At 43.6% G+C, this 17,206-nt stretch overlaps 1 protein-coding gene across 1 annotated transcript in view; it reads right to left on the minus strand.

Moving 5' to 3' along the window:
* RELL1 (RELT like 1) overlaps positions 1 to 17,206 on the minus strand; it is a 62,821-nt gene that overhangs the window by 15,943 nt on the left and 29,672 nt on the right. Inside the window, exons 2-5 of the mRNA XM_004322066.4 lie at positions 15,771 to 15,992; positions 11,611 to 11,682; positions 4,291 to 4,348; positions 1,629 to 1,865 (exon numbers count right to left, since the gene is read on the minus strand). Of these exons, the coding sequence (XP_004322114.2) occupies positions 1,629 to 1,865; positions 4,291 to 4,348; positions 11,611 to 11,682; positions 15,771 to 15,992 (589 nt within the window). The remainder of the gene's footprint in view (positions 1 to 1,628; positions 1,866 to 4,290; positions 4,349 to 11,610; positions 11,683 to 15,770; positions 15,993 to 17,206) is intronic.

A 17,206-nucleotide genomic window follows, 5' to 3' on the forward strand; every position in this document is an offset into this window, starting at 1 on the left:
TCAATGGAATTCAAATAACAGTAATAATAATAGCCAACAATTCTTGAGTATATAATAAGCACCAAAAACTGCTCTAAGACCTATACCTGAGTCACCTTATTTCGTCTTCACAGCAACCCGATAAGGTGAGTGCTACTGTCATCCCCATTTTATAGAGGGGAAAACTGGGGCACAGAGAGAAGTAACAGTTTGTAAGTAGTGGTGTCAGGAGTCAAATGAGGGTGATTCAGTGAGTCCAGGCTACTCTTCCCAGAGTTTGTCAGTAAGGAGAGAAGGATCACGTAGGCAACACTGTCAGCTTTTGCTCAGGGCTTCCCCAGTCTGGTGCCGGCAGGCATGCTCTCGACCATTACTCTCTACTGCCTTGGCACGTGCAGCATGAGCCCTGCAGTTCCTGCAGGAGGCTCAAAATCAACCAAAAATGCTCTGCATACAGTATCGTCAAATTGTTTATCACTTGAACTGCAAGATCTCTACATCACATATGGGTCACAGGTAAATGGAACTTTAGGACTGGGAAAGGAGGAGGTGAAGGAAAAGCGAGCAGTCCCAGGGGTCCACGTGGATCTTACACGGCAGAGGCTGGAGAGCAGTGGACCAGGCTCCATCTCTTCCCTTCTTCCTGGCCGACGTTACCTACCTCCCTGGCCATTAGGTGTGGCCAAGTGATTGAGTTCCAGACAGAGGAATGTGAGCAAGACTGAAATGTGCCACTTCAGGCCCATCTCCTGAAAAACCTCTTGTGAACAATGCTCTGCGTACTTTCTCCTGCTAGCAAATCCAGCAGAGGCACAAGATGGAAAGGATCCAGGGCTCTGGGTGACTGCTTGAAGAGCCACCACTGATCTTTCGATTTCCACAAGTGAAATACAAATTTACATTCCCTAACAGTTGAGATTTGGGTTTTATCTGTTAGAGCAAGTGTGATGGTTAATTTTATGAGTCAACTTGACCAGGCTAAGGACTGCCCAGAGAGTTGATAAAACATTGTTTCTGGGTGTGTCTGTGAGGATGTTTGCAGAAGAGATTAGCCTTTGAATTGGTAGATTGAGTAAAGATCACCCTCACCAATGAGAATGGGCATCATCCAATCCCTTGAGGGCCTGAACAGAACTAAAAGGCAACGGGAGACTGAATTTGCTCTTTTTACTTGAGCTGACACATCCCTCTTCTTTTGCCATAAGACATGAGCATTCCTGGTTTCTAAGCCTTCAGACTGGGACCAGGACTAATACCACCGGCTCCCCTGGTTCTCAGGCCTTTGGACTTGGACTGAATTACCACCAGCTTTCCTGTCTTCTTGGCCTCCATAATCGTGTGAGTTAATTCCCATAATAAATCTCTTACATGTGTGTCTGTGTGAGTCTGCTTCTCTGTAGAACCCTAATACAGCAAGTAATTAATTTGTTACCTTAATTAATACAAGTCACACCTGATCTTGCAATAGCCACCTCTTAGAATTCTTCTGCTGTTGGAAAAATACAGGACTCAGACCAGAAAACATCAAAGAAGCCCAGAGATAGGACCCGAGCCAGGCTCAGGAGAACACACTCTACATTTAGCGGGTGTACAAATCCACACAGCGCAGCAACTGTGTTACACAAACCCAAAGCACCCCCAGGACTCACCTGCCCACAGAGAGGACAGTAACTTCTCCTTGGCGCCTTGAGCGGCCCTCTTTGGCCTTGTTGGTGGGTTTTATGAAGTGCCATCGCTTGTGCCTACATCGATGACACACGTCCCGCTCGACAGCGCCACCCACTGTGTGCAGATGGTGGCCGCAGATGTGCTTCCCTGGGGTGCCACCTGGCGACAAGGGCCCGGGGCTCACAGGTGGGCTCCCAGGAGTGCTAGGGGTCGCCGGGCTAACGTGGGGAAAAAAAAAAAAAGGAAAAGGTCGAACTGGTTATTAAAAGAAATACCAGCTAAGGCATTCTCTCCCCCTGCATTATAAGAAGCAGGTTTAAATCAAAAGAAAAAAAATGCCTCTTCCAATTATACAAATGGGCTTCGTGAACTGATCTCAGGCAGCAGGTACTCAGCTCTTATGACTAGACAATGACAGTTCGTTTTAAACAGTAACAATGTGATTTATCACTTCCAGTATGGAATTAACTGGCCGGAAATAAACCACTGCTTCTAATGATGATGCACTGTTTGTCTTTCAAGTATTAGATCTCTTTCCAAATGGCTGATCTCCCTTTGCATGCAGTCTAATTTCAAGTAAACTAATTTCTCACACATACCCAAGTTCCTCCTAGGTCTCTAAGCTAAGAGATGCCCCGAATATATGTGCCCTGGAGGAGAGAAAAACTTAAATTCCAATCAAATTATCGGATGACTTAAGATAGAATATTTGATCCAATCTGACTATTGTGTCAAAGGAAGAAAGCTTTTAGGTCAAGACATCAAAAGTGATGCTCAAGACAGATGTTGATCATAGTAATAACAAAAATAGCTAACACTTAGCAGTCTACGCACTTGATATATATTAATTCCACTGATCTTCACAAAACCTTGAGGTAGGTATTATTAGTTTCCTCATTTTAGAAACTAGGACACTGAGCCTCAGAGCAGTTAAGTAACTTACCCAAGGTCACACAGCTAGTAAGCGACAGCTGAGATCCAAATCTAGAAAGACTAAATCTAGAAACCATGATCTTAACCATCATGCTACAGTGCTTCAGAAACAGGGGAGATCACTCTGATAACCTGGAAGAAACCCAGCCGTACCATCCAAAACACAAAAAGCAGAAGTATATATAGGTCAGATGCTGGCTGCTTTCAAAAGGCACGTGTCAAGGCTCTGGTCCACTAGGAAAGGAGGAAATAAGACAGGACACGGCCAGCCCAACCAGGAATCAGTCCTCTGACCTGGTGTAGGTGGGGTGGGCAGGGCAGCACATAACAGCAGAGCCTGACTCCTGAGACTGGGCTGAGAGCCCAAAAGGCATACAGAAGTCTCATGACAGCATAAGCCAGCCTTTATGCCGCTGGTAACCAGCCCACTTGCCCACTTCAAAAGTAGACAAAAAAATTTAACAACATTCATTCAACAAACATTTATCTAGTACACGCTGCACACAAAACCCAATGACAGGGACTATAGGATGCCCTAAGATGACTGAGGCAAAGATTCGATGAGGTGACATGGTCCTAACACAAGGAGTCTGTGGTCAGGGCTGGAGTGTGGCGGAAACCACAGCTCGTATGTTTCTATAAACTACACCACCAGAGCTCCTTTCACTGGCCTTCTGGCACTAAGTCACCTCGCTAAAATGCAGATCTAACGTGGCCAGTTTGACAAACATGTATGAAATAGCTAAGATGCGCTGGGTGTACCACCCACAGAGTAAGCAGGAAAAGGTCCAAACTCCTTGCCATGTCACTCAAACCCAACTTGCCTTCCTGGCCTTTCTTGCTTCTGTCCATAGCATGAACTCGGGCCACCCCAGACTGAACGTTACCCAGAGGCATCCCACACTTTCACTCTCCCGGGCCTTTTGTCCTGGACTTTCTCTGCCTACAAGCAGCCCCTGCTTCTTGTCTCCACTCCCCACTAGACTTCGTCCTCCATGGCAAGGATCTGTGAAGGCCCGGCTCCAGCATCATGCCCAGCACACAGCAGGCACTCAATAAATGCTCCATGAAGCATGAAAACTTACATAGAAATACAGTTACCTGTAATTAATTAGGAAGGACTATGATACTCAACCACCATAACCTAAAACTGGTAATACAAGAACAGAACTTAGCAGGTGCCCCCAAACCAGCCTGGTTTTTCGTTTAATCATCATTGTTCATAGAGGTCTTTCGATGCCCGAGGTATTCGGTATTCCTCATAATATTCCAATTAAGTTGGTACAGTGGTTATCTCCAGTTTATAGATGATGGAACTTGAGCTCAGGGTGCTCGGTTAACTTGCCAGAGAAGAGGGGATCCAGAAGTGGTGGAGGTAAGACTCACCCAGGTCCCCAGCTCCAGGGCTACTCTTCCCTCTCAACACCGTTCTCTAATGCAGCCCTTCTCAGCCAGGGGCGACTTTGCCCCCAGGGTACATTGACAGTGTGTGGAGGCGTTGGTTCTGGGATGTCACACAGCAGGAGAAAGGGACGATGGCACCCAGTAAGTGGAGGCCAGGAATGCTGTTAAATGTCCTACAATGCACAGGACAGTTCGTCACAGCAAAGAATTCCCTGGCCCAAATGTCAATAGTGCCAAAGTACAGAAACCTGCTCTAGCGGATAACTGAAAACGAAAGCCCCATAAAATCAGGGGAAAAGCACTCACCTTTCAGGATCACACAGGTTGTTATCTGCTACCATTGCCTTTAAAACATCAGCATTTGCTAAGGAAAAAAAAGAAGGTCAAGAATTAAAATGGGGGACTTCCCTGGTTGCGCAGTGGTTAAGCATCCGCCTGACAATAAGGGGACATGGGTTTGAGCCCTGGTCTGGGAAGATCCCACATGCCACGGAGCAGCTAAGCCTGTGCGCCACAACTACTGAGCCTGCGCTCTAGAGCCCGCAAGCCACAACTACTGAAGCCCGCGTGCCACAACTACTGAACCTCGCATGCCTAGAGCCCGTGCCCCACAACAAGAGAAGCCACCGCAATGAGAAGCCCACGCACCACAACAAAGAGTAGCCTCTGCTCACCGCAACTAGAGAAAGCCCGCTTGCAGCAATGAAGACCCAACACAGCCAAAAACTAATTAATTAATTAATTTAAAAAAAGAATTAAAATGGAATCAATCAGATGAGTGATCATAGAATTATCATATCAGAAAAACTGTTTGGAAAACACCTAATTGATTTCCTTCAGTTCACAAATGAGGCCCTGGGGCCCTGGAGAAGGGAGGGTCTTTCCCAAGAAAAACCCAGATGTGGCACCATCTGCCAATACTTTTCACCACGCAGGAATTTAGGGAGAGTGACAGAGAATCTATGCAAAGGAAAGCAGATCTACCACAGAGCTTTGTTTCCTACACGTCATTAGCAATATAACACAGAAGCCATATCTTTCTCCCCTTCTCAAACCAAAAGGAAACTGAATTTAACTCACTTTGCTAAATATGTCATAAAATGTATGTCTCAAGAGACCTGTATTTTAATACCTTATACATGCTCAACGAATTAGCCCTAAATTCTGGATACCCATGTAGTATCAAGTCTATCCCACATAGAACCAGGGATGAGAAAGGATTAATTTTCTAGGTGGGCCATTCAGACCATACAAGACCTTAACTCTAGCCAGATAGCTTTAAATTTCAAATGTTGGTCACACCCATCAGTTAAATTAGACTTCTAATGTTAACTTTTTTTAAAAAAAATCCAAGTTTGTAGGGGGTGCCTAGGCTGTCCACTAAAGCAAATTGAATCTAAGCTTCTTGGGTGCCTACCCCACCGCCATGCACAGACACACATGTTCTTTTCGTCTTTTGTAGGGTGAAAAGTCTTAAGGATAAAAGACTGAAGTGAGTGGTCAAGTTTCTCTTGGGTATTTCCGGGCAAGGCCAGATGTGATGACCGACTCCTGACCCATTCCCATTGATTTTTAAAGCACTGTCCTCAGGACTAACCACACCAAATTCCCCAGAGACAATGAAACAATTTAAAAATCACTATTTATCATGTGAGCCAACACCAACATTATCATCTCAGATGAAATCCGAGAGGAGGAAAATTAACTCTGTTTTCAACACTGCTGCTTTTAAGTGCTAATAGCTAAGGATGTATCCAGTGTTTCAACTTTTTTTCATTATTGCTCCACCCAGAGGCCTTTTTTTTTACATTTTTTTCCTAATCACCCTCCCATGAAACTATAATACTGCAGATATACACGTTTATGTAGTATACGCATATCTGTGTTTTACATATAAAATAGTAAGGGGGTTTTGCCCCCTACAATCTAATTTTCTCCCCTTCACAACCCTTGCAAATGTATGGGGTTTCTGAAGACATATTGATGGAGCATACCAGCCTTTTCAAAAAGAAATATTTTCTTTGCCTTTCATGACTATCTGTGAAGATGCACAAATGCATATCCAAACACAAGGTTTGATCTAAATAAGACTCTTATCATTACAAAAACAGTGCTGAAATGGATCAGCAGTATCTTTTCCCACGTGACAAAAAAGGCACATTACCCTCTGTAAGACAAATTTAAGTACAGTCTCATCATTTTCCCTTTAACTAATACTAAGAATTCAGGACAATAATTTTCTTTCAGATAAAGAGTTTAGGGAATACACAATAATTTGCCAGTTGAGATTTATATTCTGCCATCATTTACTAAACTTCAAAACTATAAACAGAAAAGAGGGAAAAATAACAACAACAAAAAAGGTATGAAAACAAAGATAACACTAATAGCATTCACTTATAAGAATGAGCTTTTCAAAAACAGAAGTTTAAATAGTCACCTGAGAAAATTAATTAATCAAAATGATGACCTCTGTTAGAAACATCAGATGATAAAATGCTGCCAGAGAGATTAGGAAAATATATTAAAATCATTACTAAAACTTGTTTTTATGGGCTTGTGTTGTTTCTCATGTATTCATGTATTCCTGTATCTTGCCCCTATTTCTTAGAAACAATAGTAAACAACCCCTTTGTTTGCTATGAGTGATGCTTTAAGAGTAGACTCAAGTTTTGATCATTCATACCCATTGAGGGTGGGTGTGTGAGACCAACACACACATACACACGCACATACGTCCTTGTCTCTAGTCTACCCTGCAATCCATACCAGGGAGTAAATCTCAGTAAACTAACCCTTGGGAACATTTTGGGTTTCCTGTGATGAGAAAACTCTAACAGAACACCACCACGAGCACATAAACACATGCTTTAATTTGGCTGTAAAAGAGCAATAATCCAATTAAGTTCTAATGAATATATTTCTCCTCCTTGTGATTACTCATAACTCCAAAACGCTGCAAAAGATGGTTTCTCCTACAGTTGTCAACATTCTGTCCAACTATTCTTCCCTTCATGGGCATCCAAAGGATGGGAGGAGTCAATTATAGGGCAAGCAAAGCCGGTCAAGGACAGGGGAAATTTTCCAGTGGGCAGTAATTTCCAGAAACTGCTTCCTCTCTTCTTTCCTGAATTTCTGCCTGATAATATGCATAGACCAGTCAAAATCAGACAAGAAAAATGCCTTGTCTTCTCTCCCACTATTACTCTTTTCAAAGTTTTCCCTTACATTCAAGGCAAGATCCTGGTATGTACCAGTCACTGGCTAAAAGCTTTACAGACCCCATCATGTTTGATTCTCCCCAAGAGCGGGCAGAGTTATCATCCCCATTTTAAAGATAGACACTGAGGCCTAAAGACTGTAACTGACTGGCCAGAGTCCCACAGCTAGAAACAGAGCTAGAAACAGACCTAGATTCAAACCCTGGTCTATCTGACTCTGGGGTGGGTGCTTTTCACCCCGACCTACTCCTTCAATGTCCAAGTCTCTACCTAAATGATGAGTAGTTTAACAGTTCACAGGATGTCTGCATAACCATTATAGCAAGTTCCAGAGATTTACTCAGTAATGATGGTAGTTTATGAAGGAATCCTTTTTGCCACCACACAAATTGAGCCCCAAGGTAAGAATGTCACCAAGGGATCCCTCTCTCTGCCTAGTGTGAATAACCATAACCAGGGCGCTTGGAGAGTAATCGCAATGCTCTGAATTTTTGCTGTTTTCAGACAGTGTCAGGGCCTGGCAGAGAAGCTCAGCTACGGAGTTGCAGGTACTTTCCAAACTTCCATACAGTGGAGTTGCAGGTACTTTCCAAACTTCCATACAGAGGCCACTGAATTGAAGACCCAAACGCTCTTCAATTCAGCTCTATTTAGAAAGGATTAGGGGGAAAATAATCAGTCTGCAGGCCAGCCAATAAATTCATCCTTCAAGAGATATTTATCTAAACAAGACTTGATTTGCAACATTCAAGACATGATAGGTTTAAACCATAAACAAGAATGTCACCATGAGTACAGGTGAAATATTATCCCATTAGCCAAATTAAAAATGCAAAGCAGAAGACGGGTCATATATCGTGACTGCAAATGTTTTAAAATATGTAAATGTAGGCAAAGAAAACATAAATAAACATGGAAAAATGGTAATGGTTTGTACTCAATTTTATTCCTTTTTTCTTCAATGTTTAAAGAAAAATTATGTTATAGTGTGCTGATCATTTTTTTTAAATAGTTAAATTAACCTCAACAGGGAGGTCTTAATTGATATTAAGTTCAGAGTCTGTTAATGACAAAGCAAAGAAAAATACATTTTGTTCTATAGAGAATTTAAGTCTCAAAGGCAAACTAAAAAAGCTAGGTTATCAGCTGGTAAGAGACCCAAGTATGTATCTAATCCCCCAGCTGCTGTTTTGGCACAGGCTGGAAGCTAGAGAGGGCCACGGCTGGAAGAGGGGCGTCCAGTGAGATCAGATGTCTCCTGGTGGCCAAGGAGAACCAAGGCCACACGAAGGATCAGAGCCCCCAGCCTTCCTCACAGGTCACTGGAGAAATCACAGGCAGACAGATGAAGGCCCTGACAGGGACGAGGGTAAAGAATAAGAAAGACAGAAGGGAAAGAACAGGGGAGCAGAGGAGAAAGAATGAAATCAGTGCCTTGGTATTATTCCAACATACCTACTGGTAATCAAGGCAGCAGAAACCAAAAGGCTACTTTCTGAAAGGAAAAGGACATAATTAAAAAAGAAAAGAACAGCCCTATAGTCTGTGAGTGTGGAAGGTGAGGAAATTATATAGTCTGCTTGCTCCAAGGACCCAAAGGCTTCTCGTCTGCTGTAATTAGGAGAAGGGGCCCACTGCTGGCACCATCCTGCCACATGCTGGCTGTGTGACCTTGGGTAATTTTCTTACCCTCTGGGCCTCTGTTTCTTCATCTGCAAAATGGGGTGATAACAGGATCTACCTCATAAGGTAGTTTGGAGAATTTAATGAGTTAATGTTTAAGAGTTCTATAAAACACCCCAGCTGTATACGTTGTCTCTTTGAAAGGAGGAAGTTTATCATCCGTCTTTCCTGCTACCACGAAAGAGGCAGTGACAGCACGTGGGTAAGTATAGACTCTGACGTCAGATGCTAGAGTTCAAATCTCAGGTCTGCTACTTGCAGCAGGGTGACATTGGCAAGTTAGTTACGTGCTGTGGGCCTCAGTTTCTCAACTGTAAATTGGGAACGAAGTATCTGAATCACAGGGTTCCCAGAAAGCCCCTGGAATGAGCTTGGCGCATAGCAAGCACTCAATGTCTACTATGAAGTTATACGCGAGAACTGCAGCCCCCGGCAAAGTTTTCACAGCTGACTTATTTCAACCAGTTCACCTGTCAGTAACTCCCTCATGCAGCACTCACTAACTCAGCAACCGCTCCAGCTCTCAGAAGCCCAGGTCCCAAATGCCTCCAAGCTCCCCAAAGCCCTGAAGGCAGTTTCGAAAGCACAAGGTTACAGGAGCAACCTTACCCTGTGCACTTTTGTCATGGCTGGAGCTTCTATGCCAAGAACGTATTTGTGCATTTCTTATGCAAATTAAAATCCACTTTTTTTATGTGAAAGAAATATGCACCACTGAGTCCTCAAGGATAGCATCAACAAATACTGTTCCCTGAACGAAGGTCTTTAGAAAACAGACATCAAATCCAAGTGATTGCTGTCTTGTTATTTTAAACACCATATTATTAAGTTTGGCTATCTGGTTTTCCATCCCATAGAAACTGAAAGCTACAAAGTAGAAGAGAGTCGAGGCAATGTTGTATAGATGAAAGAGACCCAGGTAGGGCCAGGCTGCTCCTTAACCATGTGACCAACCACTTGGAGTATTCCTTTCTTCATCTGTAAAATGGGTATAATAATATCAACTCCAGAGGAATATTTTGAGGATTAGATTATGCACATAATGCACCTAGATCTATGCCAAATACGTAAAACCCACTCTGTAAAGAACAATGAAAATTATGCTGAATCATGTGAAATTGCTGCTTCTCTTAGTCAGAAAAACTGACCAGCAGCCTGGGCCAGGCAGATGCTCCAGTTGATAGTGAGGATATGGGGGCAGAGGAGCCCCGGGGAGCGGCTGGGGATGGAAGAGCGTGTATTTACTGAGCAGCACGGAGGTATTTCTACTTTTGGACAAATGGCTCAGGTGCAGCAGTGCAGGCTGCATGTGTCAGCACTGACCAGGGCACAGACAGAGCCCAAGGAAAACATTTTCTTTTAAATTCTCATGAGAATTCAAAGTATGGAGATCTGCGGATACGGGAGATGTCGACTGAAAATAATGCACGACCTAAAAGTTGAGAGGTTATGTTTTATTCAGTGGACAAATCTGAGGACCTAAGGCCGGGACACAGCGTCTCAGACAGCTCTGAGGGAGCGCTCTGCAGAGGCAACCCCAGGATATACAGGGGTTTTTGCAACAAAGACCGGGTAGTCGGAACATCAAAAGATGACTATTAATTAAAGAAAACCAGACATCTCGAGTTAAGGAATGTAGTTCTTTTCTATGTACGGGAAGATGCAAGAGTCTGGGTTCACTGAAGTCATTCCTTTGATGTGCACCTCAGCCCTCTGGGGCCAGTATCCTGTGCACCCTGAGTCTCCTCAGGGTGCCCCGCTGGGGCAGATGTGATGGCTTGATGGCTGCAACATCATTTGTTTACTGACATGACAGGTGACATTTTTAGTTCACAGGTATGTGGGTAGGAGTGCCACACACCTCAAAAGTCACTCGGGGTGTGGAATCTTATGGAGACAATCACCTTCAAAACAATGACCCTGATTTATCTAATGAAGATTAAACTCATCCTGATTAGTTTAGGAAGATGGGGAAGATTAGGAAGATGGGGGTTTAGAATACATTTCAGAGGGGGAAAAAGTGCTTAAAGCCATAAAGGTTAGACTTTTTAAAAGTATTAACACTTAAGAATAGATCACAGAATGGGCAAATCCATGGAGACAGAAAGCAGAGGAGGGGTTGCCAGAGGATGAAGGGAAAGGGGATGGAGAATGGGGAGTGGCTGCTTAGTGGGTACAGAGTTTGGGATGATGAAAAAGTTCTGGAGCTAGATAGTGGTGACGGCTGTACATTATTGTGAACGTACTCAAGGCCAATGAATTGTCCATTTTAAAATGGGTATAACGGTCCATTTTATGTTATGCGTATTTTACCACAATATGTTTAAAAGCACAAAAAAAGGAATAGATAATATTTGAGTGCTTATTATACAAGCACTTTATGTGCAATATGTCACAACAATGCTATGCGGTAAATATTATTTTAGAGGAGGAAAGTCAGGCTCCATGATGTAATATGACTTTCCCCACATCGAGGTGAGGCCAGGAATAAAAGGTAAGCCTCCGGGGCTGACTCTACGATGACTGACTCTTAGAAAACACTTCTATGAAACTCCCCTGGTCAGATAATGCGGGAAGCTGAGCTATTTGTGAGCTTAGGTAAAAGGTGTCAATAACTTCAGAAACATTGACAGGACAATCTATACAAATCATGACTCTTTGAAGCAGGTTTTTAATAAAACATACGAATACTGAATTGTTCTGGACACTAAAACAACCATACCTTCGTTTTTCATGATGTAGTGGACAATTTGCCCAACGGTGTCACTATTTTCATTTACACTGTCGTTCAACTCTGAAAGAGAAAGGGGAGGGGACGACAGGTTACAATTGGTCACTTGCATCAGGTCAACAAGACGTGCAGTCTTAGAGCCCAAGACCTCTCTGAACAGCGTCCAGAAAGTTCAGCTGATCCCCATGGTGCTAAGAGCTCTGCTTTCTTCCTTTAACCCCAAGCTGCCTGACTGAAAGCACACAGTGACTTCCCTGGCATAAGAGGCATAAAAAGTATCAGAGTTGTCCATCGATCTCAAGTCCAAACACACACTCAGTTTCTAAGACAACAATTCCATGTATCTATATCAGTCCTTACAACTATTATTTCTCTCTCATCGTTTTGTTAAACCCTTAAGGGAAATGGAAAGAAAAAAGACAGTTAAAAGAAAAACTTCTTGGATTTTATTTTAATTGCAGATGTACTATATAAATTTAGAAAATTAATTCATTTCTTAAATTGGGTAATTATTGGGCTTCTCTGGTGGCGCAGTGGTTGAGAGTCCGCCAGCCGATGCAGAGGACACGGGTTCGTGCCCCGGTCTGGGAAGATCCCACGTACCGCGGAGCAGCTGGGCCTGTGAGCCATGGCTGCTGAGCCTGTGCGTCTGGAGCCTGTGCTCCGCAACGGGAGAGGCCACAACAGTGAGAGGCCCGCGTACCGCAAAAAAAAAAAAAAAAAAAAAAATTGGGTAATTATTCGTCTGTGTTTTTACAAGACTCTTCTTTTAAATGTACTTCTAAATGATCTAAATGTTGGTCGCAGTTAATTGCCTACAGACTCAGTTTACTTTGAGAGACTCTGCACATAGGATAGTCCTTGAAAAAAAAGAATCAAATCTCCACTCTGGAACTGATCCTTATAATTTGCTTCCATAACACAGGAAGGAAGAGGGAGGGTTGATCTAGCTCGCAAAGAATGAATCAAGGTGTGCGGTGTCCTACCCGTGTATCTGGAAAATGGTCTTCTCCATCCAAGCTGCTTGCTCTCGTGAATACGCATGTTTGGTTGCACAGTGCACTTGCTAATGGCTAAGCCGACCGACAGAGCATCTAGGAAGGAGGAGGGGGAGGCCCCGCCTTCTGTTGACAAACCCTCAGCCTTGGTTTGCTCATAAGCTCAAACATGACTCATCCTGCGACCGTGCTCTCTCTCTGGCTCAAAGGTCAGTGGGGGTGGGAAAAACCAACAGGGCAGGCAAGCTGGCAAGGAATGAAGAAGCTCCCGCATTCTGCCCTTGGGGCCGGCTTGAAGGCTGACCTACTCCAACTGTCACCTTTCTGCAAAAACTATCCTTTGAGAGGCTGAAAGGGATAAGGAGAGTTACCTACTACTCCCCAAGGCCCTAAAGGGTGGTTGGAAAGTAACATCTGTGGAGAAAACAGGATTTCATCTCTCAGCGTTTTCCAAACACAATCCAGCAACTCCACTTTAAGAGGAAAAGCTGAGACGGTCTGAAGTCAATACGAAAGCACCAGCTCTTGCCACATTTTCACTGCAATGTTCACACAACCTCTTACTTAATAAACATAGACTCTAACCTCGTAGATTTAAGATAGAACTCCCCCAGCAAAAGTAACAGCACAAAACTGGTGAGACGTATTCAGTTTTCCCATTGTTCTTATTGGAATCTACTTCAATAATAGTAAGGGTTAATATTTACTGAGTGGCCATGTGTGACAAACACCAAATATATATTCTCTATAAATTTCACAATAATCTTACAAGGTGGAGATTACTGTTCTCACTTAAATTAAAATTTTAATTAAATTAGTATTAAATTAATGAAATTAAATTTAAGTTAAATTATACATAGCAGCATATATAACATATGTAACTTGCCCGAGGCCACAAGGCAAATAAGAATAAATGATTTAGTAGGTATTTAATAAATGAAAGCAAGGTTTATAACTCTAGGTGTGCTTCCTGTGAAATCTACAGTGACACTATACCACACCATCTGCCTTTAAGATGGATCATTTTGTAAAAGTTGGCGAGGATGTGGAGAAAAGGGAACACTTCTGCACAGCTGGTCGGAGTGTAAACTGGTGCAGCCAGTGTGGAAAACAATATGGAGGTTCCTCAAAAAATTAAAAATAGAAGTACCCTATGATCCAGTCATTCCATTCCCAAAGGAAATGAAAACAGGATCTTGAAGATTTATATGCACTCCCATGTTTATTGCAGAACTATTCCCAATAGCCAAGATATGGAAACAACCTAACTGCCCATCAAGGAATGAATGGGTAAAGAAGATGTGAGATATATATATATATATATATATATATATATATATATATATATATATATATAATGGAATAGTATTCAGCCATGAGAAAGGAGGACATCCTGCCATTTTTGACAACACAGATGGACTTTAAGCACATTATGCTTAGTGAAATAAATCACACACAGAAAAAGACAAGTACTGTATGTTATCACTTGTATGTGGAAACTAAAAAAGCCAAAGTTGTAAAAATAGAGAGTGGTTACCAGGGCATAAGGGATGGGGAGAGAGTGAAATGGAGCAGGGCCCTGTGGTCTATACGCCCACGTCCTCTGCCTGCCTTTTGCCTGTGGAAAAACTTTAGCCAAAGAATAAGTTTAATCAGAGAAGTGAGAAAATGCAGAAGCAGAGAAAAGCAGTCAAGCAGGACAAGACAATAATAGTCACTAAGCAAAGTCAAGCTAAAGCAAGGACCTCTAGTTCCTTCTCAAGGGCTGTAGATATTCTGAGCCGTATCCTGCGAGCTGTCTTGTAGATACTGAAAGCCCCACCAGGTGGAAGAAGTTAACTACATGATGACCAGGCTGTAGCCACGGACATAAGCTGCCACAATTCTGAGAATTGGCCTCAAGGAAATGGGAAAAAACTGACCCTGGAAAGATTAACTGCACTTAAAACAATCAAGGGCTTCCCTGGTGGCGCAGTGGTTGCGAGTCCGCCTGCCAATGCAGGGGACACGGGTTCGTGCCCCGGTCCGGAAAGATCCCACATGCCGCGCAGCGGCTGGGCCCGTGAGCCATGGCCGCTGAGCCTGCGCATCCGGAGCCTGTGCTCTGCAGAGGGAGAGGCCACAACAGTGAGAGGCCCGGGTACCGAAAAAAAACAAAACAATCAAGATGGGCTTCCCTGGTGGCGCAGTGGTTAAGAATACGCCTGCCAATGCAGGAGACACGGGTTCGAGCCCTGGCCCGGGAAAATCCCACATGCCGCGGAGCAACTAAGCCCGTGCACCACAACTACTGAGCAGCTACTGAGCCTGCGCTCTAGAGCCCGTACTCCGCAATCAGAGAAGCCACCGCAATGAGAAGCCTGCGCACCACAACGAAGAGTAGCCCCCGCTCTCTGCAACTAGAGAAAGCCCGCGCACAGCAACGAAGACCCAAGGAAGCCAGAAATACATGAATAAAATAAATAAATTTATAAAAAACAAAACAAAAAAACAATCAAGATGACACTGGTCAGACCACCACATGACCAATTTCAAGATGACTGTCAGAGCTGACTGTGCTGTTTCTTCATGTAGCTCCCTCCCTTCGTCTATAAAAGCTCTTTTACCCCCTGATGGTCAGGGGCGAGGGGTAGTCAGCCTTTGGACAGGAGTCCATTAACCCTCTCCCCTCACCCCCCGGTTGCCAGCACCCAAAATAAACCACCAACGTGGCCTTATTATTGGCTTTTGAGCAGCGAGCAGCCAGACACCACCTTCGGTTACAATAGGGCAGATGTTGCTTAAGGGTACAAACTTAGAACAAATAGTAAATAAGCCTTAGAGATCGAATGCACAGTATAGTGAATATAGGCAAAAATATTGTATTATAATCATCAAACCTGCTCAGAGACTAGAACTTAATGATTTCCGCCACTAAAAAGAAATGACAATTACGTACTGTGATAGAGGTGCTAAATATCGCTACAATGGTAATCATATTACAATACACAAATGTATCCGATTGACGTGTTGTACACTTTAAATTTACATAATGTCAATATATAAAAAAAGATGGATCATTTGCCTTATAGAGATGGAAAATATACGTTACTGGTTTCTGATTTAAAAATCGTCTGCACTCACATTCCCATAAAAAGAAGCCAGGTGATTTACCTATCTTTTCAACCTTTTCTTCTTCCACGTCTTGCTCAGCTTCTGTTGTACAACGATAGCCTTTCTTCTTAAGCAGGTGGCAGATGAGAACGCCGAAGAGACCCATGATGAAGAACACAGGGACAAGTGCGTACGCAATGTATTCTGGGTGTCCATTTCCATTGTTCGTGGGCGAGGGCGTCGTCTCAGTTCTGGAGTGTAACGGGCGGCTGCCATCATTGTCTGAGGAAGAAACATGCACAGCTGCATCAGACGTCTACTGGGGACAAGGAAACTCCGACAACCTTGGGAAATGTTCCTGTTAAATGTCAGTCTGCTTCCAAAACCACGGGCCACGCAGAGACTGGCAGGTCTGGCAGGACAGGCACACAGGCTTGTGCTGAAACAGTCTTGAGTTCCCATCCTGTCCCTGCTACTCAGCACCTGGGTCCCACCCTGGGTAATTTTTTTTAATCCTCTCCAAACCAGCCTCTGCTTCTTCCTCTAAAAGAGTACCTACACAGCGTGGAGTGAATGTACAGAGTTTCAGTGAAGGGTCCACACAGAGCAAACACACCATCACTAGGTGGTATCACAGCAGACTACCCAGTGGTTAAGAGCACAGACTCAGGAGACAGTGTGGTCACATCCTGGCTCTACCGCTTAGCAGCTGTGTGACGCTGGATGATGACTTAATCTCCATGCCTTGGTGTCTTGTAAAATAGGCACACTAATAGTAGCTACCCACCCTTCTAGGCTTGTTATGAAGATTAAATAAATGAATACATGTAAAACATCCAGAACCATTTCTACAACAGAGTAAATGCTCAGCTTGGCTCAACTACATGCCAGGCACCATTCCAGGCATCTGGGACATACCACTGAGCAAAACAAAGATCCCTGTCCTCATGGAGTGTATGTCCCAGAAAGATTTAGTAAACTGACAGATCTAGTGTATGAAAAAAGAGAGAAAAATCCACGACGGCATCAAGTTTTGGCCCAGGGATACAAACATAAAAATGGAAGCACATGCATTTGTTTATTTGTTTACTAACCCAAATTAGCATTTATGGCATGCCCATTATATGAAAAGCACCAGCTGGGAGCTGGAGAGAGAGTGGAAAATAACACAGCATGACCAACGCCATCTTGGAGCTTGTAGGGTAGTATCGGAAACAGGCACTAAACAAGTGAACAGCTGGGCAGGCATGAGAGATTGGGAGAAAGGCCGAGGAAGGTATGCATGGGGCATTAAAAGAAACAGTAATAGTGGGGACCTATTTTATGACATGGGGCAGCTGGGAAGGGGGCATCTTTGGGAGAGAAGGAGACATTTGCTTTTAGACAAGTCAAAATGCCACATGGACTTACGCCAGAGGCAGCCGGATATCTGGGCCCAAGAGCATGCTACGTAGGCTCTCAAGAAGTTCCCATATATGGGGAACTGAGTCACATCT

This window comes from Tursiops truncatus, chromosome 5 (assembly GCF_011762595.2).
Source record: "Tursiops truncatus isolate mTurTru1 chromosome 5, mTurTru1.mat.Y, whole genome shotgun sequence".
In the NCBI taxonomy this organism is placed as follows: Eukaryota; Metazoa; Chordata; class Mammalia; order Artiodactyla; family Delphinidae; genus Tursiops; species Tursiops truncatus.